The following is a 25,238-nucleotide window of genomic DNA, read 5'->3' as shown; positions in this document are numbered from 1 at the left end:
CGTCACAGAGGACACTCGTCAATCTCGCATAAATCCGCGTGTCTTACAAACACGAATAAAACACACCGGACGATATCGGCGCAGTGAATTTTCGGGACTGCCGCCATCCTCGAAACCGTCATGATAATATATGACATATTATAATAATATAGTAATGCACACATTTTTCGACGCCATCGATGGCACGACGATCGTTTCGTCGGATTATCAGCGTATATTATAACGTGTGTTTTGGTTTGTTTGTTTTAATCGCGGACGGAGATTACACGACTCGAGTTTTAAATCCGCCGACGAATTCGATAGCGCGTCACGAAAATCGTTTTAAAAAGTGGTCCACCGCGATGTCAAACGAATTCGAAAACCGACTGCGCAGTATTCGCGTACGGGGAATATTGGTATATACGCGGACGTTTTAATGGTGTCTGCGAGCTCTCGGCATCGGACATCGATCACGTGAAAACCGCCACTCACAGATTTTACGATTCTGATTATTATTATATTATTGTATTTCGACTTGCCCGAAATAATTATTGCATAGGTTCCCTGTGCGCGGAGGGGCGAGAGTAAAGTCTATAAAAACATAATCGCGTATAATATTTATTACTACACGCGCGCCAGTTCGTAGTACAGTTCTGCACGCGAATTCAAATCATTATAATATATCGGTGTGTATAGTTCGCCCGGTTGCCTAGACACGGCCCGTAATAGGTCGCCTCGTATCGCCACGGCGGCTCATGGACAGGTACAGTATTACCTATACTGGCTATACTATAATAGACGTTTTGCCGACCGATCGACGCCGTTATGAGATTCGACGTTTGCGGCTAGACTAATATTATTATTAGACTACTATGTTTAATACGCGTTAAATACGATGTATAGTATTATAATATATCTATTACACCCTGCAATTTCGATGATTGTCCAATTCTAATAGAAAAAAAAATGTTCAGTCATCGATAGATATTGTGCATACGTAATTAATAAGCAAATTAATTTGCTAAAGAATGATTAAACTATATGACATTTTTAAAGATGTATAATTAACGAAGGCTTTTCCTAGGTAATTTACCTAGACAAATTTATGTAAGCTTACAGTTTGCTACCATCAAATCAATGAAAATGAAGGAAGGTTAATAATTTATATTGATTTAATAAAAATCCCAATTAAAGTCAAAAAACTATTACATTATTGTTTTGAAAGTAAAATATACAGTCGCAATACACAATTGACAAGGAACGAGTATTGTCTTTATGCCTATTAAAACTTCACGTTATATAGGTATATAAACCATTATAATATTATTAAATATAATTAGTATTGTAAATATTGAGGGATCACATTAAAAAAAAAAAAAAAATGTTGGTAAAATTACCTTTTCAATATATTATTACCAGTAGCAATTTCTAAAAGAACATAATAATTATTATCCATAACTATAGAGTATAGAGGTAATATTTTTTATAGTATATACATTCTACATATTAATAATTTATATAATTAAAGTATTATTTTTATATTTTTCCTTGTATTTAATCGGTATAAAAAGTGCACTGCAGATAAAAACGAGCCGCTACTTCACATATTTTTGAATTTACATATTATTTAAACGTTAACTTTAACTTTTAAGGAAAAATAAATGGTTAGAGTGAAATTATTTATTTTCCTATTATTACTACGTTGATATTTTAAAACTAAATATTATTTTTAAACCTTATAAAGGTGTGAAGCCGATATCGACACACCACCCTGCTCCCAGAGATAGACAGACAATTTTGAATATAATATTATGTAAACATTGTGTAACGACACTTTTTTTAATAAATTATATCATGACGCCACGGCTATTTGGTATGTTGTTACGGACATTGTATAATATATTTGAGTGAGTAGTACATCTATATAACTTAGCTAAAGCGACTGAAACAATTTATTTATGTGATATTACAATATAAATTGAACTACGACTTGTTTAATCAATGAAAATAATATAAATTACAATATACACCTTTCTGATGATATTACGTATATTTATCAGTAAGAAAGAAGTTTTTAAAACCATAACTTAAAACATTATTTTTGGTGTAAAGTTAAGTAAAATTTTCTAAATTAATTAAATGGTATAGGAGGTACACGCCATAAAATACAACGATTATTAAATCAATGGGAATTAAATTACATATTATTTATGACGTGTGTTTGCATGTTTTTAAGCGAAATTAACTACACAGAAATGAAAAGTGTTTCAACGAACATCAAAAGTAATTTCCGGGAAAAAAAAATGTTTTGAAAATCTTAATGAACGACTAAATATATATTATTGTATAGGTGCATAATTTTTTTCAGAATCTACTTTCATTCTCCGATTTCTTTGTGACATTTTTTCAATCGTATATATTTAACTAAATAAAAAATACTGCTGCATAATATACGAGTACAGTGTATAGTGTAATCACGAAGATTTTAAATTTTTCAATGACATTTTAATGTTCAAAGTTTTTTTCCCACCACCTCTCCTACGGTAATAATAGGTCATCATTTGTATCTCCATCATTCATAATAGTCGGTTTGTATTTAATGATGTGTACCTATACAATATTATAATAAATCTACAGACATTTTATCGGTAGATTGCGAATAATGAAATATCACCAAAAACGGTTGCTTCTGTCATTATATATTTTAGTAAAAGTTACCGAGCCTTGTCTTCTGATAAGTATCCCCGCCCAATCTATAATGTGTCTATCATTTTTATATATAATATATAAATACATTATAATACTATAATACCATATTTCGACCAATTATTACTTTCTTAAAAAAATAATTTATTTATAATTATTTATTTTTTATCTCGCCATATTTATAAACAGATAATATAAAACTAATTCAATATAACATATTAACACATACATATTCAATTTTATACAAATTGTCACATTATGTGTGTTTATATAATGTATATAATATATTATATATAATATTATGTTTATATACTATATATTATACAAAATAAATTCTAGATTTGTAAATTCTATTATCTGTAAGGCGGTTTAGTTTATTTTTTTGTGATTCGAAACCGACAGTGTTATTGAAATAGATTCGATTTTAACAATAAAATAGATAGCGTATGACCTTAAGAATATTGATTCGTATGTGGTTGTAATACATAGTTATATTATTGTTTAATATTTTGTAATAAATCATAAAGTTTTTATATTACCTCATATGCTCGAAACAGCAAGTACAGTTCACGTGGCTTGGCATCCATTGGTAGACCACTGACGAATAACGTTCTTACCTACGAAAAAAAAAAACAACAAATTCATTAGATTCTGACAATAGCGAAACAATAGTCATGTTACTAGCTAAAATTTTCGTCGAACAATTTTGCTCCCTTTATATTTAAAACCCCATCGAGGAACCGCCCTTGCGTGTCCACTACAGAATGTGCGTGACAATTGTAATTTCCTGTTTTCCCGGCGGCGATTTTCCATTAAGTTAAATACAATTTGGATTTTCCGTACCTACGCGCGCACTTTCACTTTCATACACACACATACAAAGTATACGGAGTTCTAAATAATATATATACAGGATACAACATTAACAATAAAGTTTATTTTTTGTGGTATTATGTCTCGTACGAAATGTCAATTAAATTAACAAAAAGCATTTTCCAAAAAAAAAAAATAAACAAAAAATACTTTGCTGGAACGTTCATACGAACAAACACAGTAATTAATAATAATATTTATATTCAGATAGCTACCGTAAATGTAGTTTTCATAGCTATACGTTATACATTTGTTGTTTTTATGTCAGCAGATCCCACCCTGTATATAAAGTGCATTTTATGAAGAACAAAAGAAAACCCCCTGGGTTGTGCTTTGGTTCTCTTTGTTTTTTAAAGGTCATCACCGTGTCACGCCGGTGAAGTAAGGGGTGGTAGTTTCGTGACTTTTCGAACCACCAAAAGGTCTGACGGGACAGAGAAACACTTGACAGGGGGAGTAACAAAAAAATAAAAAAATAAATAATAATAATAATACAGCAAATATACCCCCTTCGCACGTACGGGTATCTACATATACACGTCGTGGATGAGAAGAGTGCCTCTCTAAGGGCACGGGGTTTTTTTAAGAGGCACTGGAAAGAGGAAAAAGAAGAGGCCCTGGGGATGTTTAAATACTAGGTGGGGAAGGGACTAGTTCGATAGATGTATATACCAGTGCACCGCGCCATGGCCGAGGCGGAAAAATTTACAACTAACAGAGAATATACGTATATACATTTTTATATGTACACATAGAAATATATTATACAGAAATTCGGTCTCTTGGGTACCGCCGAGTAGAATATTCAATTTTCAAACGAATTTAACATAAAAACTTTCAAAATAAACTTGAGTTTTACTTAAATAGTCATGAAGTTAAGGTTGTACCGGTCAGTCTACAATGGCAATAGTCAATAACAATAATACATTTTTATTATAGTCCTTCTGTATATACTAAGCACAGTTATTATTTATAAAACTGTAAATTCAGACAAAAATATGTAGCTATTATTATACCTATACCTACTCGTGTTACCAATATCATTTATGAATTTCAATTTATTTGTCAATATTTTGACTATAAAAAGCTAATATTCTAATGACATTTTAGCGCTTGTTTGAAGAAATACACGTATAAACACATTATGCTAATTGAATAGTAACAGTTATCATTATAATAATAAGGTTATGGGCATACGGCAATTCCTGTTCATGTCTAATGTCGTTTATTTCATATATGCAACAAAAAAAAAAGGAAATTATTCTGAAAATGATTTAGCCAGCTTAAGTATAATAATAATTATATAACGTTATGTAAAACCAACAATATGATTACGTGCGCGATATTTTCTAGTGCGTTATTTTTGTGTAAAAATACGTTTTAATAGAGTTGACTGTGCACACGTCAAAGTAGGAAGAGTGGTTGGAGATGTCATTTTTTAGAGGGTCTTAAGCACACTAACAAAATTTAACTTCAGCTTTGAGCGTGACTATAACGTATAATTTTATAGTTGTGATATGTTTTTTTTTCTTTTTATTCGAGCGTATACAGAATTAATAATTGCTGTAAATAGATTATACACATAGGTTGGGCGTGTGATTACGGTGAGACGGGACCTGAGGAATGGCGTTCGGGTGGAAACTTTATATATATATATGTATGTATATAACATGAAACTCGCAGTCCTTTTCACCGTCGCCGTCGCCGTCACCGCCACACGCACAGGTAGACGAATAAAAATTGACGACAACGACAGCGATGGTCGAGGTGGAGGTGGTGGTGGTGGTGTGGAGCAGGTAGGTAGTATATAATATAATAATAAAGTATAGTGGAGCTTTGCTTGGTGGCCTCGGCGGGGGGGGGGGGGTAGTAGGGCGCCACGACGGACGGCGTGCCCATGGCAACGGCGTTATCAACACAACCGGCCACGGCCGAGTCGATAACACTCTCTATTAATGTTTACAAACTCATTTCTGTGGTGCACTAGTACAACCGAATTAATGATTCACAAGCAATTTTCCAGAATAGGTTTATACATTTTACGAGAAAATTTACAACGGGCAATAAAAGCCGGGGCCGAATTGCTGAATATTCTCAGCAGTGATCCGATTCAGTGCACACCGGATCCGGACACAACCGTAAAGTGCAGTATCTGAATTACTGTACACGGATCTAGCTATTATGTTTTGTCTCCTATAAATATCTATTAAAATAGCCGGTTTATTTATTCATAAGGAATTATAGTCCATACGAACTATGGTATACGTGTTTTTAAATCATTATTCTCATTAATTTCTTTAGTAACACTAAATAATATAAAGTTTGGAAATGAATTCAATATTAGTTCACCATTTTTCAATAAAGTTAGGTTATTTCTATTTTTTTTTTCTTACATGAAAATTAAAACAATACTAAGACATTCAAAAGTAATAACAGATAATTATTAAGAGTACAAATAACTAATATTGTAATATACTAACATATATCAAAAATAAAAGATTCGACGAATTCTAAATGTGCATAATTACATTAAATTCATAACCGAGGTTTTCATATACCTAGGACCTAGGTGTATATCAAAGCCAAAGGTAGCAAACGTCCTATAAATTGATATACACCTGGGACCAAATATCCTATCTTCTTATTCAGTGATTACGAAACGTCCGCCGAGGATGAACCGTCCATTTACCATAATGCACTTACGCCATATAATATTATATATTCCTTTATAGTAAATAAATACACCGGACGATTAAAAGATTTAATCTTGCAGTTTATTATATCTATTATACACCGTTATTGGCCCAACGAATTGACTTTTGTGAGATGGTAAACGTTGCACACCACCGCAGAAATTTGGTCATATTCGACGAAAATCGATTCGGATGACTAGAGATGAAGTCGACCGACAAAATATATCGACAGTATTTAGTCGTAGGGGCTAGGGCTACGGGACAACGCACAAGCGGACAGACGACAGATCGTCCTGTAAACTGTAACGATTACGTTAATATGGGCCTATTTACAAAACTGTCTTTCCGGTTCGAAGTGTTATTTATTTTTTTCCTCAGAACTAAATCACGTTCGTAGAAGTTTCACACATACTCATATATTAAAGAACCATTCACACAACGAACAACACACCTTAACATCTGCATGGTCTATTCATACGATATAATGATCTTGCGCGCGTTCGATGTATATAATATGCACGTGCAATTCGTTTTCGAGTGGAAGTGGACTTTTTTTTTTTAATTTCGCGCGTGTGTGTCTGGGTTTGTAAACAAAGCGTTCTTGCGATGTATACGGCACATGTTTTAGTCGAATGACAAAAAATTAAATACTTGATGTTTATAAGAGAAGGCGTGTGAAGGTAAACGATTTTTTTTTCATTCATCGTGTTCGCGTTTTCATATATTGAAATAACCCGATTTTTAAAACAAAAAATAAAATCTCAAACAAAAACAGAGTTGTTTATTATTTTTACGTGTTAATATATATATTATATAATATATAGCTCATGTAAAGGAAAACGGTTTATGCACAATATTAACGAATAAAAAAAAAAAATATAATCGTCATATAATATTACTACAGCGTCATCGTGTTTTACAATACTGCACTTTTCAAACATAATGTAATAAGGGCGACAACGACTACGATGCTCTGATAAGATATATGGCCTATATAATTTGCGTAAGTAGGAAGGAAACAGTTCGCTGACGGCCAAAATCTTCTAACGAAAGTATAATCGTCGTATAGCCAAACATGCTATTATAATAACGAGTAGTAATGTGAAAGAAATCTCTAGAAAGACACGGGCGCGATGTTAAATTCCGAAGAGCCTGTAATTGATTGGAGAAGATGAGTGCGAACCCCGAGGCCAAGTATCATCGTTGGTGTTGGAGAAATGCGCATACAAAGAGAAAAAAAAACTGTATCGCTCTTCAACGATCGCTACTGAAGTAATACAAAGTATTTGCACAAACCTCTCGCGACAAGTGCACGGCAAATGACATACGAAATACATTTATGTATACGCAGTGCCGCCTAAACAAATCTTGCATCCGCGGGGGAAAATGTTATGATGACTCGTCTTCTATTACTCTCTTACTTAGCTATTGGGAATAAAAATAAACTATAATTATCAGTCCGTCACAAATGTATGCATTTATAGTACCAAGTTTATAGTGCCTTTACGCATCGTATAGTAACAGCATTTTTTTAATATCACAGTTACCTAATAGTTTGATATTAAATAGTTAAACACTACTGAAAAACATCTACCTTACACATTTTAGTGTTAACAAAAACCCCATCCTCCTTTTAACATGTGGAACTGAATATACGTACGACATGACCTGCAGAGTGTAGACTATACATTGCTTATCGCTATAAGCATGATGTTTTGTTAAATAATACATTCATATATTGTAGTGTATATACCTTGGGTTATGTGCTCATATTTAGCGGAGTATTTTAATGCGAAATAATAATTCTTATGCGACGGCGGTTTCCTCGTTAAAAATCGTTTTTCTAATACGTTTGCGCCGGATGTTTTCAGTGTTATTACAATATGATATACCATAAAGTGTGTAGGTCTGTGCGAGTATTATTACAACGTCGTATGGTATAATATAATGTACACACTTTGTTATATTATTATGTACACCTACCTTGCAGTGTTTTTTTTTTTTTTTTTATAAAGTTTCATAGAGATTAGTGTATAATATACATAGGTGTACTATTATAATGATAATAATTTTTATATTACAAGTATATTATATGTAATAGATGGTTTGCGGTACACGAAATTAGGGCGGAAACACCCTACTTCCAAACACATTTGTCGAAATCCTTCAGAGACAAAACTACAGCGGGTAACCCACAGTGGGTTGCCATACATCCGTTATTGTCTTATATATGCGTAGTTTTAGACAGATTACATGTATACGGTTGGGTAAAAACCTCAGAACAAGGGTCGACCCAAAATGTCAGTATAGCAGATAACTAAATGTATAAATGACGTGTAAACAGCGTATATATATGATTGTATACGACGTGTACCGCGATGCTCACGTCGTCGTCATCGTGCCGCGTTTCAGATAAATGGACATTATTATCATGCCGTGTTGGTGTATATTGGTGTCGGTGGATATAAAAGTTATATCATTTCTTCGTGAACGACAATGTGTTTTCGGAAAATAATTTTCATCGAATACACTACTATATTCCCATATTCGGCCGGTGATAATCACACTACCGCCTGTGTGTATAATATGTTGATGGATGGGATAACCTGAGCGAAGACCGCACGCTGTACGCACTGTCGTTGATTACATAATAAAGTTTTTTGATTGATGAAAACGCGACCGCCGACCGAGATAGGAAATAATAAAAATATATATATATCATACAAATGTGAAAAAATTGGATCGAAATATTACAAGGCAGCTTCATTCACGCCATGTCATATAACTGACGAGTTTAAGTGAGTCACCTTAGATATATACATTCAACATCTCGTCGCGTAGATTGTACAAACGCGCGTACCGTTTCCGCGTCGGTTAGTTTTAAGAAACGGTTAATGTATGAATGCCAACTGTGTTTTTATGTTTTGAATTAATTTATTACATCCAAAAAACAATCGTGTCACGTCACGATCTACATTATCAGTGTCATACACGACCGTCATGATGTGTACATTGCTTAAACTACCGCACGCAAGTTGTCTATATTACTTTATATGTATACGTTATTAATTATCAATCACAATAAGAATATATTTGTTTGTATTCGAGAAAATATAATTGAATGAAACATGTCGAAATGAATACGTTTTCTCGTGAATATGACAATATTATTTTATTGTGATTAATGGTTACTATATTATTTAATAATTATTCGGTTTGTTTTGTGATATTATATTATTGCGATCACGGGAGAGAAGCTAGTTGACGTGTCTGACCGTGGGGTTCTACAGTAATAACATCGTATGTCACCCAGTGAGGGGTCGCAACTTCGTCCGACTTATCCATCAAGTCGGGTACGAATGCGAGCAAATAAGGGGAGGCGCAAGCAGTGCAAGAAGGCGCGGGACAGCCGTACAAAAATTGTCGCCCCACAATCGACTTGTGTCTGTTCGAATGAACCATTTCTCGGGTTCGGATATAGGATTTTGACCATATAGTGTGCAGCAGTAAATATATAGGTAGTTAGTGTTGGCAGTCGTAAATCGTTATCACAATAATAACAGTATGCCAATATTTTAATAAAATACATAGTATTATAACAGTATACGTGTATATTATTTTATCAACCGTGCGTGTAGTATAAAAAAAAAAATTGCCTCCTAGTCATTAGTCACGATATTTGACAGACACACGTGCACACACTCGTGGCGACGAAGGGGTCGTGGTGGTGGGAGGAGGTAGTCGTCTTCGTACCAGCGAGCGCCGAACACCGTTGTTGTATTGTACGTGTTCGCCAGCAATTTGTCATGACGCTGTGCGCCCATTCAGGCGGTTTCCGGAATGACATGGGTACGCGGCGTGTAAACAACGCGATGATAAATATAAAATCATAATAATATAATGTCCTGCCATAGTATATGGGTGGAGTGTGAAGTCGCATTGATGTATTCAATTATATTATAATTAAAAACCGTCGATAGTGGTGATAGTTTTTGTTTGACTACTATATATCACATAAGAAGGCATATAATTATATGTACATTTAATGATTATTTATAATTTCGAATAATTTGGGAGGGAGGACGGGCGAATTAATCGGTTATTGCACAGGTGTGTAAGGGTTGGGGGTGGCGTTGGAATTGAGGAGTCGTTTCCGGGGATCGCGGGAGCGAGTAGCGACAGTGGTGGCGGCGGCGGCGGAGTTCAGTGGACTCGGTCGTGGCACTATGGGGATGAGGGGGTGGCCGTGACCCGGGGCTGGATCAATAGCGAGGCCGCATGCCTTGTTTACGGTGTGTACGTGTATGTCTGTATATAATAAATATATATACCTTTACGCGCGAGTAGTAGTGGTGTACTTGGCCCTCTCCTCTATCACTCCTTTCCAGTACTCACTTACGCACACACACGCACGCATTGCCCCTCTCACTGCACCCCACGCGAATGTGTTTCTCGTCGTCGTCCCGAACGCAGCACGCGTTATTATTATTTAAACGTGGTAATAAATAGTTAAGACTTTACTATACACACACACACACACACACACACACACACACACACACACACACACATATATATAATATGTATATATACTTTCCCTATCCTTCGAAACGTCCCTCGCCCCCGTTCGGTTGAAGTCCCACCCGTACCATACGTTCACCTCAACGTGTGATTCCGACTAGCTTCTATACGGCGAGGGTGAAATTAGATTTACTACAGGGTTTCCCGGTAGTTGTAAAGTTCCACGATGTTCATATGCACTAATATAAGTATTTTATATAGTATACCTATCACAAGTATACAAATGTATATGATATTTAAAATATTTTTGTCACTCGGACGTTTGGTCGGCATTTCGTCATAAACGATCAAGGTAGCACGATTTAAATAAGACGGTACTGCATAAAGTAATTCGGGTAGTCAAGTGGGTTCGAGTAGTTTAGTTTTGCAGTATAGAAAGAAACGAACTTCCGTTTTCTAGTTGACCGAGTAAACAGTTTATGAAACTATTTGATATAGGAATACAAACACACTTAAAAACCTTTGAGTTGTTGACCTACAATTTCGCTATTCGAATTATATAAAAAAAAAAAAAAAATTAAAAATACACTGCAAACGTCGCTGCAAGAAGTGATGTTTGGTGAAGGCGTCTAATTTTCTTAAATTTTCCTACTAGCGATGTCCGGACGACTGTTATTATTACCGTTCGGTGGCTTCTCCGAGTAAAAACGTAAAAAAATATATGCCACTTTTTCGGCTTCGGGAATATTTTTTGCTCGCGCATCAAATCGATATCGATTTAAAATGATTTTCTGCTACATTCGCGTGTATACGTCTCTTATACAGGCGATGAATATATTATAATAAATTTTCGTAAGACCTGGTCGTTTATGTTTTCTGCATGAAACAAACGTAAGTAAATAATATATAGGTAAAATAATCAAAAAAATACCAACTGTGTTCTCTTTAAAAGTTATTGATTGTTTACTAAGTCAGTCGCCTGGCAACCACAAGTCAAAACAAGCACGACCAATAAATGTCGGTAATGAATAATGTCAAAGTAAAAAATAACAGGTATGTGCATAATAATATAATAATACGGTAATAATAATACTAACAACGAGGTCAAAAGTATTAAAAATAAAATAAAACACTAACGTCACCCTTGACGTTTAACACTCGTGTTGACGGGTTGACAGGTTTTCGTCGCCAACGTCATACTTAACCCGCCTAACGTCGTGGTCTAAACAATTATAATTCTCAAAGTATCCGTCCCGCAGCATTCGCGCATAAACGTGCCTACGCAAAATTCCCCCGGCCGACCATCCGAGTCTAACTTAATCGTCCGCTTGTGGCATACACAGGGAAGTTTCCGATCGACCCTACTCCGTCAACCTTTCAATCTTTAGATGAACACGACGAAAGAAATATTTTATAAAATTGTTTAATAATTATCCATTAATGTATACATTTTGTAAGTGGCATTCCGTTAGCATAAAGTGCAAGTTATAAACGGCAAATGTTAAACATTCACAATGTATACCTAACACAATTAATTATTATGTTATAAGAAACTTGTTAAAGATATCGCGACGACTGAGTTGCCATATTGTATACATATAGGTACAATATATATATATATATATATATATTAATATGTATTTAATTATTGTAAGGAAGATGTCTCGTCTTATTTTCTATGACTCTATATCATATGATTTAATTATTTGAATAATTATAATTGATATTAATAGTTGTTTTACAAATTTATCACCTCAAGCTAATAAGACAGAAAAATATTTTTATTTCGACTTTTACCTAAGTTAACCATCAATATACATCATATTTTATCAACGAAAGGTTGTATCAAACACAAAGTATACCGATGTTATAAATTATACCTTTCACCGAATACTAGATACTAATCTCATCAGACCATCTGATATTGTGCGTCGACGATATAAAGCTACTAAGACAAATATAACCGTTGAGCAGTTAAATAACACGTTTGTTATCCAATCAATTTACCACTCGCCACACGTATAACCGTAAAAGACAGAAAACCGAGGACGTTTTCTGAAACTTGCAAGCGGGCAGATAGCAAACGAGATTAGTTCCCGGCGAAAACTCAACGTCCGGATTAATATTTGTAATATAACTCATTAGAAATCCGAAATCTATTTTGTCACCTGTGGCCTGTTCCTACATATTATATAAGTAATATTGGTTATTGATGGTAAGGCTGCAATATAGCCATATAGGAGGACAATGTAAAAGGAAAAATATACATATCGTATAGGATTAGTCGTGGCCCCGTGGATTTGATGTATTGTTATTGATAGTTTTTCCAAAAAGCCAACAAATTACACCATGCGGCAGAAAATAATCAACATATAGGTAATTAAATGAATAATATATATTTTACAATATTATACAGCTACATCAACATTTTTGAGTGGGTAACAAAAATTCTCGGGGTTTTATGCGTGATTATATTAATATAATGTACAGTATTTTAAATATATTTCATACTTATATGCACTGCGATTATTCAGACCGACAATTATATATTAACTCGTCTGTTACAATAATATCTTCGAAAAATATCATGTCTGTTTTGTTATATTAGTAATTAGTGTAATAATTATTTGATTTTAATATAAAAAGTAGGTATTTCAATAATATGCTCAATTATAGTTATCTTAAAGGAGGTAGATAAATTAAAATTGTAACTAAAAATATTTAATTTGTTACAATATTTGTTGATTTTATTGATCCAGCTTTATTATGATTTGAATAAATTATAATTAGCAATTTAATTATTCATTTTAAAAGCATTTAAATTATCAGATAATGAGTCGATTAATTGTCTGTTGTCATTCAAACACGTACTAGTATAATTATATTATATTTACACAACTAACGATAACTAATGTTTAAAAAAAACTGCTTTAGGTTTAAACCTAATTATTTATTTAATTTAAACATAAAATTATCAATTTACAGGATAATTTACTATTACTTCCCTCATTATTTTATTAATTTTCAAAACTTGTACGTTTTTTTTTTATTATTTATTTATTGATTATTTATTTGTTTCAGTATTGTTTTATTTAATTACCCTAATTAATTAGGTAAATACTTGACACGAATATGTGATTACTGTGTTTTAAACGCATTTCAATAACAAAAACATAACATATTTTGTGATAACCGTCTAAAAAATAGCTGAACAACAATTCCGATTAAAATTCCAATCGTCATGCGTATATAATATTATAATATAATATATCCTTCCTTCGCAATCGTTTTATATTTACAAAGTTTTCACTAATTACTAATGCGAAGACGACCTCGTGTTTATTTATTTACAAGGAATTTATTATGTTTATTTGTAAGTCAAATAATACAATACCTTGTTACTTGATAACATGTCGTGAAACTTACAGCTGTAGCTCATAGAACCTATACACTCTAACCCGTGCCATTGTTTCTGTAGAATAAAATACGCTGAATAAATCGAGCAATAGTGCTTTATGTATAGGGGCGGTCAATCGTTATTTTTAACCTCCATTCTTTTCACTTTGAATCATTTATGCAACGGATGTCATGTCCAATAGTCTACTTTACCACTCCTCCGTCCATTAAACATTTAACCGCTCCCCCAACAATCTTCTCCCCTCTGTGCGCTCCGTTCAAAGTCAATTATTCAACGTTAACCTAGATTATAGATTTTTATGTATTTTTGTTTTGTTTATTCCATCGCTCGTCCTCATTGAAAATGTATACAAATGGCAATTCGGGCTGACGCCTGATATTACACGGGCGCACGGAGGGGATGGGGAAACCAGGAAAAGGGCGTGACGCGCACACGGGAAATTGGTTTCTATCGGAAGGGTGAGGTTCACAGGGGTCATATACTCATATAATGCTCGCAGTATATTAGGCTAATGATTTTTGGATCCCCTGGAAACGTGGAAACGAGCATTTCGGCGCCATCGGAGATTATCCGCTCAGACTGATTTTACTGCTTTCTTTGCCGGAATAACACACACGAGATAGGACCATGTCACCATGACTACCGCGGGGTTGGGATGGGTTATATATTATACGCGACGGCGATGTTAATAATATACTCTTTGGTATAATATTAATTTTGTTTTCACGTGCTAAACATCAACCTCCGCGTAATTACAAGGTCTTCGAGTTGAATGGCGACACCGCAACGGTGTCTCTATGGTTGCAGCAGTGTGCCCGGGACAAACACTCGTCGTTCCGTGAATGCGCGACGACAAAGTGACGCGCCAGAGAGATGAAAAGTCCACAAAGGACGAGTGGGCTAGGCGACATACGTGTTGTACAAAAGTAAAAATTATATTAATATTTATGACTTTAATATTGGCTATGAATATTATAGTATACCGCTGTGCGAATATAAGCCATGAGATATTTGCTTTAAGAAAAGTAAACATTTGGGCTTAAAAAATCTCATTTTGCTTTGGTAAATTGGTTCGGAGCTCTAGTATAAATACCGCTTATTATAGTATGTGATATATTACGATATTTTTCTTTTTGTTTGCAATATTCCCTCGTTTCGCTTCAAAATTTAACTTCAACCACCAGCCAAGTTTAATTAGTGTGTATCAACAACGCGGTGTATAGTATCTGTGTGTGTGTGTGTGTGTGAGTGTGAGTGTGTTTGAAGCACTTATATTTATATTATATATACACAATGTGGATGTTTAACCAAAATTTACGATCATTTATATTAAAGAAAGAGCTCAAAGTTAATTTTTGTTTGCGGTCATAAGATATTTGCAGTTAATAATAATAGACCCATAAATAACGATTTTATCGTTAAAACTTTTGAGTTATAAACATTTTTCAAACATCTTAAATATACATTTTTTTTTGCTTTTGCGACTATCGTGCTTTGTTAATTTGCATGGACATGTAAACGACCTAGGTTTTAACGTGAACGATGACTGTTTTTATAAAAGTGACAAGTTTAATAAATACGATAAAATGAATGGTTTATAGGTATGTTATTATGATTAATAACCACATATAAAGTTACTAAATCAAAAATATTTTGACTAGAATTAAAAGCGGTTTTTAAATTTACTTGCAATTTATAATAATTATTTATTTATAAAAGATACTAGACAGTTAAATAATACAAATATATAATATGAGTATATGAAATAATTTCCAAAATTAACTATACTGCATTTTATAAAATATATATGAATGAAATGTAATATTTTTACTTTTCAAAAATCAAGAATGTTCATTTAATAATAAAATTGTTATCACAAATTTTGAAACAATACTTACTAAGGATTTTCTTTGGACACATTGTCGGGATTAATTCCTATAGAAAACCAAGAGTTTCTTTTCGACCTTATTTTTGTCTGGGAGAGTAATCTCCTTTCAGTGGTAGAGCCACTAAAATTACTTCAATTCTAAGACTATCCCTGACTGTAGCATGGACATCAATATTTTTACTCAGCCCATAAACTTTCCACTCCACCACCCATTTTGCACCCCATGGACGCCACCACGTCGCCACGTCCCTTGCGCTTTACGATTGGCGCCACAGTTCTTCATTGGTTCGGAGCCAAGATAACAGCTGTGCCAGGGCTACGGTACTAAAACTCCGTGGAGACATACAAATGCACAAAATCACTTGAGTTATGTGGCATTTCGAAAAAAAAAATGCTAGATAGTTATCGTAAATTTATCAGATTTAAAACGTTTCTGAACATGCTAACATTTAAATTAAATGTCGAGCAAAAATATATATCTGTATTTATTTTAAATATATTATAAATAAAAATTAAAATATTATTACAATTTAGTTGTTTATTTTAGATGTAAATTCAAAATTAACACTATCTCAACTATATCGTTTTAGCAAAAAAAAAATTCCTAGTATTAGTATAATATTGTTTACTTTAGTATACGGTAAAATTTGAAAAAAAGGCTACACCTATATCTATACTTGGGATAAGTTAAGTAAATTGTGAATTAATTAAAGCTTAATAATAAATATTCAAAACTTAATAAAATTTGACAAACTTTATAAATCAGCAAAGCTTAATGGTAAAACTAATAAATTATTTGAATAATTGAATATAAAATTAACTATTGTAATAACCTACCAAAGATATTTAGTTTTTTAAACTACTACTTAAATTATTAACAACAATATTTGTTATAAATTATAATTTGATACTATTTTTTTCTACATGGGTACAAAATAAATGGAAACGAATAAAACTGTTCAGAATCAATACTAAATTAAATGTATAACGTTTAATACGACAAACAACAGCTTGGCTTACTTCCAGTCGAGACTTAAGAGCCGTATACAAAATTAATTGGATACAAATGGGTATGGGTTATTTCATTTTTCTAAAACTGTATTGCTGTAAACGGCGGCCATAAGTCATAACATATTTAGCTGCTCCTCTTAGAGAAAAAAATCAATTAGAATAAACCGAAGAACAACTGTGTTAACAGATTAAAACGTACCATGTCACACGCAATAATTAATTATTAAATAAATACATTGAACATATAAATATATATATATCCATGTGATAATGCAACAGTGAATTTTAAAATTTTATTTTTATATTTGAACGAATTATATATTACAGCGTATACCTATAGTTTAATCGATGACGTCAGGTATATTATATAACGAACGAGGGAAAAATACTATTTACATTTTTAAATTGCGTAATATATCAATAAGAACGACGAAAAATGAATAAAAAATATAAAAGTTATTTTCAATTTGGTTTTCTTGTATATGAATTTTATGGTTATATATCGAAACTTGTCGTTATAGGACTCAGCGCAGTGGTGTAAAAAAAGAAAATTAGAGAAAAGTTCAACGTTGTCCAATCACAACTTGGACGGGTAAAATGTCTTTTTGGGATCGGGTCGAGGAGCGAGAGTGCCTCGGGGGAGAACGACTTTGGCACGAAATGTCGCGTGTGTCCGGAAATGTGTTTTAGCTCTACCCCCCAAAAAAATGAGTAGTAATCGACTTGAATATCGAAATGGCGTGTTCGTCGCGCAAGGTACATAATATAATACGGCGAACCCGGTGCCAGTGGTAATAAAATGAAATATAAAAAATGCACTATATTCAGAGGGGAGGGGGTATGAGGGAGTCGAGACCACCGAGTGTATTAAAAATGAAAAATAGTTAAATGGAAAAATTAGTCACCGAATAACAATTAATGGCGTCGGTACCTACTACCTATATACATTAAATAATTAATATATTCGAAAAAATTGTATTGCTCGTAGTTTATACGTTGCAGTTGCATTGATGTAAAATTGTTTGCATGCCTCTCGCCTGGCTGGTGATAATAAAAAATAAAACGGAAATGTGACGTCGTAGCTTAATATTTGATCGATTTCAGTGTATTTTAATAAAATAATATAAAATTTACTTCAATTATTTAAAAATCATTTATTGTCTATATCTCCCTGAAATTCGTCCACTTTTAACAATACATATTTTCAAAAATGGCATAATATTATTTTACTGATAATAGTATTTTGTGACGAGATCTTTATTATAACTATATAATATTATAATACACATAGACAAAACCCTAGTATATTATTATATTGATATACCTATTACTTAATGCGCTCGTAAGTCGTAACGCGCAATAAAACGACGTAGTTTTATTGCGCAAAAACGCAGTACCCAACGGATCGACGACAAAGTAAATATACGTACAGTGACTGAGTGAGCTCACGTCTATAAAATATATTACATTCGTTTGAAGTTTTCTTATATTTTTCCAAATCGAATAAGACCGGAAATGAAAATTTAAAATAAAAGTAAAAGTAAAGGTCTGCGTTCGATACCATGTAAAAAATGTACCTATCTAACCGAAAATATTCTAAGCGATTACGAAATGTAAGTATAGATTTGTTCCAGAAACCGCTTAGAGCTTTGACAAGACGAGCAACAATATTAGATATATTATTTTATCCGCGTATAATAAGTCATACACTGAATAGAAATATCGGTGTACGCACGCCGTCGGACGCGTTAATTCCGACGGTATTAAAACCACACAATAATAATTAATAACATTTATTGAACAAAACGGCGAAAGTGAACGTCGCACCGGGTACGAAAAAAGATTAAATTACACGGTATTTTGCCGGGACATTGTCTCTAACCCATGTTCAATAATATAATATACGAACGCCAACTCGTGTAATAAATCATACACCTGTCATTGGTTATTATTATTATTATTATTATTATTATATATATGTACGCATCCTTTGCTAGTACTAACATACCTATATAATATGTATGTGTTATATATATATATATTATTATTATTATTATAGGTATGTGCGTAAGTGTAACGACGTACCAACGAGTCCAATAGACGAGCACACGTCGCGGTCGTCGTCGTCGTCGTCGTCGTCTGCTGAGTTGAACTGCACAAGTACAGAATATAACGCGCGATTTAATGATATCAAAAGACGATAATACACGTATACGCTGATAATATTACGTAAACTGCTGTTGTATACCTATGTAGTACCGTATAATAGTATTTAAGATCTATAGTAATATATATATATATATACGCATCAACTATTGTGAACGAAATCACTCCGTACTTTAACAGACACACACACACAATAATGTGAGATAAGACGTATATACTACATTATTATACTAATAGTCGTCGACTGTTGAAAAGTATTATTTTTTATTTAATTTTTTTTTTTTTGCGAATAATGCAAAATTATAACGACATCAACTACCATCACTCATGCTGCAGTCCACGTTTGATGACCATTACAACGCGCCAACGGTTTTTTTTATTATATCATATTATATTGTACATCATGTATAACAATAGTAACAACTATAATATAATCATAACGCATGGGACCGAAAATATATTTTGAGGTATATACCGAGTGATTTATTTAACGAATACCTCTAATACTCATTATTTCAAATTTTCATCTTTTTCATTTTTGAATATATTCTTTTTATATACTTTAACGACTTTGAAAACATAGTTTTTTTAAAAAAAATAGCTTTTTCTATTTTTTTATCGATATCATTTTTAATTTTTTTTACGTTTTTAATAACAACATACATTTTTAATTATAAAATAAAATTTTTTTTTTGAGTACTTTGATATGAACAAATCAAATTTTAGACGAGTAGTTTATGAGATGAGTATTTAAAGGTTCTATATTATGTCAATATAATAATATATTATATTATACAAAGTTGGTGAAATGGTTAGAAACTAAAACGTTTTAAATACGAGTATTAAATTGGTTTAAAAATTAAAACTTTATTACTTATAAGTTCAAACGTTTCAACCCATTTTAATTGCCTCGAAATGGTTGAAATTGAACTGAATAAATGAGAACTGATGTTGAAATACGGGCGTAAAATATGTTATTAATAGTTATTCGTCTTGTGTCAATACCTTTGATTATGAAATTCGTTCATGTAAAGTTGATTCTGTAATTTTGATAATTATTTATGAAATTATGAATATTAAAGAAACTATTTATTTTATTTATGATGATTGAGTATAATCAACTATTATAGTATCTCATGGCACACAAAATATAAATATGAAAGATAAAAGGCAAATAATGTTAATTATCAAAACGTTTTTAATAAACTTTTTACGTGGTACCTACTTAATCGGTTTAAAATTAATGCGCAGAACGTTTTAACCTCATTTATTTTTAAAATATTTTGGTTTTAAACCTTTTTATCGGTGTAAACGATACAATATACATATAGTTATAAGTACTTTACTCTTGGGCCGACCAGAGACAGCGACAACAACAGCTGTGGCTTCGGTGACATACTGACATATAGCTATATTATATTATAGGTGTATAATAATAGATAGTTTATAATAATATTATAATCGTACTGTGAAGTCACTGTTCCGGCGGAAGTGTCGTTCGGGTTGGGAAACGAGCGGATGTTCTAAAACCGCGGTTGAACGAGCGCGAACCGAGAAAGCGTGCAAAAATGACAAACTACTCGAGCCGTAATAATATCGTTTAAATACGTTTTGGCGTGCGTAATGGAATAAAAAAACGACAAACGCAAATACAATATATAACGAGTGCACGCGTGCGCTGCGATTTCACGAATTAATAATAATTGTTATACCGCCCGACCGAAAAACTTCTCCACCAGAATAAATAAGTCGTTATTCGCGACTAAATCCGCTGCGATATACCTATCAATTAGGGCGATATCTCGGCCCTAAAAAACACTATTTATATTCCGATCCGGTCTAAGGCGATCGATATTGTTTTGTATTATTACAATATTGGTTAAAACTGCTGCAACTGTAACTAAAAATGTAAATCAGCAGCGTATATCTCTAATACTCCCCGGAGTAAAATATTTTTTATCACCAATAATAAATGTACCAATAGTACCACGATAAATGACATAATACTATATAGTATATAAAACAGGTTTGGCGTTGGGTTACAGAGATTCTGAAACAACAATATTATATCGGTGTTTTCGTTAAGGGACAGCTACACCAAATAAAATATTTCATATTTCCACGATTACGACTCTTTGGTTCAGTTTAGGGCAAAGGCACCTACTATAAATCTTATAAAGAAAAATATTCTTGTGCATTGACTGCAGGATAGATTTTTGATATTTACATTTTTGAATAAGTTATTAATAGTTAAAAATAATCAAAATTGTTATAAATTAAAACATGCTTATATATTTTATAAAAAATGTAAATATTAAAAATCTATCCGGTCAATGCACTGCAGGAAATATTCTTCTTTATAAAATATATAATAGACGATTTTGTCCTAAACTGAACCAAAGAGTCGTAATACTCGTAATCGTGGAAATAATACGGAATATTATTGTTCCTATATTATGTGGGAAATAAACAGAGAGAACAAATGGTTCTATAACGGCCCCTTAATGTTTGGGTATTTTAAAGGTGTATATCCGTTCACCCATAAGTTTAATACTGTCTAGCGCATATTATAATATATATTGCATATTATATTTATATAATGTACTCGCACATTAATATTTAGTCGACACTATAACTACTGTCGTCGTCGTATTGTCTATATTAAGTTAAGACGCTTTAAATGTTGGGAACCTCAGATGCAATCTGTTAATTTATAACATAGGCAAGACAGATTTAAAAATGTTTAGATCTACATTAATTGAACTCTTTTAAATTTCCATTAACGAAAAAACTTTTCAAGCTTGTGATGTTTAGTAGATATACACAAAAACGTTTGAAGCATAAACTTTTTGTTCATTTATGAAAACGGAATAGAAACATCTTAAAAGTTACTTCGATTTATGGAAATTTTCATCGTACGAAAATAAAACTACATAAATTCATCTGTGATATTTAATTTCCAAAAAGGAAATAAGTTTGTTGAGCTTTTCCAGCGAGCATAAAAAATAAACTGTCGTGTTTCGATGTAGCGGAGGATGGCAAAACTAGAACGCGACACCATTATAATACGTAGTTTAATCGAATTCGTGTTTATTTGTATAGCGTACCTTTGTTGGCTATCAAAATAAGTAAAGCTGTATACAATTATTTACTTATTTGTATTTTTACTTTCGATTTGAATCGATGATAAGAAAAAAAACACTATGACCGAAAGAAAAAGAAACAGAAATTTAGTGGCAGATACCTAATAATAATTATAAGTTTAAAACATTAAACATTGTTCAATAGCGTCAGTGAATATCATATGAATTTGGGAAAATAGGAAGGGGAGCAATCGTAAAGCTCACATACCTAATAAACACCTAAGCCAATAAAAGGCAATTGTTAAGTTAAACAATGGGAAAAAATAATACGTGATTGTTATACAATAGAATAATTGTTTTTTTCTGCTGTAGAACGAATGTTTTTGGTATATCAAACGGTGTGAGAGTCGTAAAATGGTTTTCCGTTTTGGATTTTCATTCGGCGGCTGCTGCGCTGTTCGTCCGAAAAGTCATAGCCGTTTTATCGTATACCGTTGTCAGTAATAAAGGTCCATCAAATACATGTATACAAACGGTTCTATAGATCTACGTATAACTATAGTATAATAAATCGAATAATCTACGTTAGAACAACCCGGTTAACAAATCACACGAAAACAACGAAAATATCATAATAAATAAAAGCAAAGTGAAAAAAAGGGGAAAGGACCGGATGCGATCATAACAACTCCGTCAGAACCTCATCGTAGTAAGAATGTACTTTTATTGTCACTAACTCACGACCATAGACTACTATACAGTATACATATAATTTGATTAATGTGGGCTATACATTTTGAGAAGCATTGCCTAAGCGACATACGCGTGAACGCACCCGCAGGCGCGATCACTGAGTACACACAAGGTGTTTGTCGTAAATGATGCGGCAGATGCGGGTTTTCATAAAAAAATATACTATATATATATATATATAGGCGGACTAATAAGTAATGACGAAACGTTGTAATGGCGATCGGCTGCCACTGCATTAACGGGCGATGATGAGATCGACCGCATAGGTATCTAAAAGCTACAACCTGTTGTCAGTTACAGTACATTTTCTTACCGACTTGAAATCGTACATATTATTATTATTACTATAGGTACGTTCGACGTGTACTTATTGTATCTATCATTATTATACTTTATTGGTGGCATACTGTTTTGCTGGACTGTTGTTGACGAAAACTACACTAGAGCGCAGGACACGCGGAAAGCATCGGTATATATAGGTTAGGTTAGGTTATACGGGGTAGTTGATAGTTGCCTAGCTATGTATAAGCGAAATATAAAACGCAAATCATACAAATGTCACACACTTAAAAAAAGTCTCTAAATTATATAGTAGGCATGTAGTTATAACATGATTTTGTTTAATAAAAAATACCTAGCTATTGCCTTATTGGTGCGCCTATAATATTTCATTGGATAACATCACACGCACTCGTTCGGAACGATGTAGGATTGCGAAGCCAATAAAAACAATTTTTAAAGTTACGGTTATGCAATGATTTTGCTATTGTTAATCGTTTTTGTTAATTATGGTGAACAACAAATTGCAGCATTACAAAAACCAGGTAGTACCTTACAATAAATTATTTTCAATTCAACGCGTTTAACCCACTCTGTAAATAATACGCGTATACATAATATATAGATACTCTGCAATACTGTGAGCGAATTCGTTAACAACCGCGAATTTTTTTAAACGGCATTATTTTAAAATCTGACCCAATTTTGGCGTTGTTAGATAACAACAATAATGCATTATTATTACAACGTCGAAATACAACACTGAATCTCGTTTTCCCGCACAAAATTATACATGTATCTATTTAAGAATCATTTGCATGGTTATTCTTAAAAGACAGTTCGTATATAATACCTTTTTATAATAAACTCGTTCGCTTTTAAAACCCCTAAAAAAAAAGAAAATTCATGAAGAAAAATCCTCGAGAGAATATTAAAGTTTTGCGAGACCGGCTGAAATAATAATTTTCAGAAAACGCGAGCGCGTGTATTTAAGAAACAAAAGTGAATAATACATATTATTATTCATATTTCGAGGAGCAGAGTAATAAGGGATGCCGGAAAACGTAATGCCGAAGAAAAGTTGTAAAATAGGTGTTTGAAAAAAAGAAGCAATTAATATATAACATTTTACAACTCAGTAAAATAATTCAAAAGAAAAGAGAAAATCCTTGAATGCCTAATTGATTTCGATGTTCAAATATAACATATAGCCCATATAGGTATTATTTTATACGAATTATATAATTATAATATATAAAGGTTACAGGTAATAGAAAAAACTGTTGAATAATAATATATTACTAATCGAAAACTATTCCGAATTAATGTTAATAGTTAACAGTGTTAATGTTTTACAAATCGCATTAAATCAGTTAAACATAAATAATAGCAATAATTACGTATATAGGTTATTTCATTCGATATACACGTTCGATTCCTTATAATTTATTATCGAATGTAGCTAAGGGACTACGATCAGTCAATAAAACGCATCAATTTCACTGTCTTCGTACTGTTTCTCGTGCTACTCGGTGCGGTGTTAATGCTGAAAAAAGTATTAATCCAATAAGAAGGAATTGCCCGCAGCGGGGTGGAGTCATTTTTCATAATCTTTACAACGAAAACTTATAGCGTCGGGAAATAAATTACGGTGACAATAAACTACATCTGACGTTGAGCACAGATACTATATATTATTTTGTGACAAATGATTATGGCGTCCTCTATTATTATCATGTTATTGTATACGTGTAACGACGGTCGACGAGTAGCCAAAAGAAATCATCGGCATCGAAATAATAAGTTTTATCATCCAACGTTTCTGCGGCTAATTTTCACGTGAGCACGTGAAGTGTCATCGGATGATT

At 32.7% G+C, this 25,238-nt stretch overlaps 1 protein-coding gene across 4 annotated transcripts in view; it reads right to left on the bottom strand.

Annotated features, from left to right (window-relative positions):
* LOC132918496 (protein couch potato) overlaps positions 1 to 25,238 on the bottom strand; it is a 57,884-nt gene that overhangs the window by 10,845 nt on the left and 21,801 nt on the right. For all 4 annotated transcript variants that reach the window (XR_009660507.1, XM_060979749.1, XM_060979748.1 and 1 more), the window contains exon 2: positions 3,225 to 3,302. Coding sequence is in view for 3 of the 4 variants with exons in the window: in XM_060979749.1 (XP_060835732.1) it covers positions 3,225 to 3,302 (78 nt within the window). In the remaining variant the exon portion in view is untranslated. The remainder of the gene's footprint in view (positions 1 to 3,224; positions 3,303 to 25,238) is intronic.

The sequence above is a fragment of the Rhopalosiphum padi genome, chromosome 1, assembly GCF_020882245.1.
Source record: "Rhopalosiphum padi isolate XX-2018 chromosome 1, ASM2088224v1, whole genome shotgun sequence".
In the NCBI taxonomy this organism is placed as follows: domain Eukaryota; kingdom Metazoa; phylum Arthropoda; class Insecta; order Hemiptera; family Aphididae; genus Rhopalosiphum; species Rhopalosiphum padi.
The sequence above is the reverse complement of the archived record's forward strand: the minus strand, read 5'-3'. Positions and strand labels throughout refer to the sequence as shown.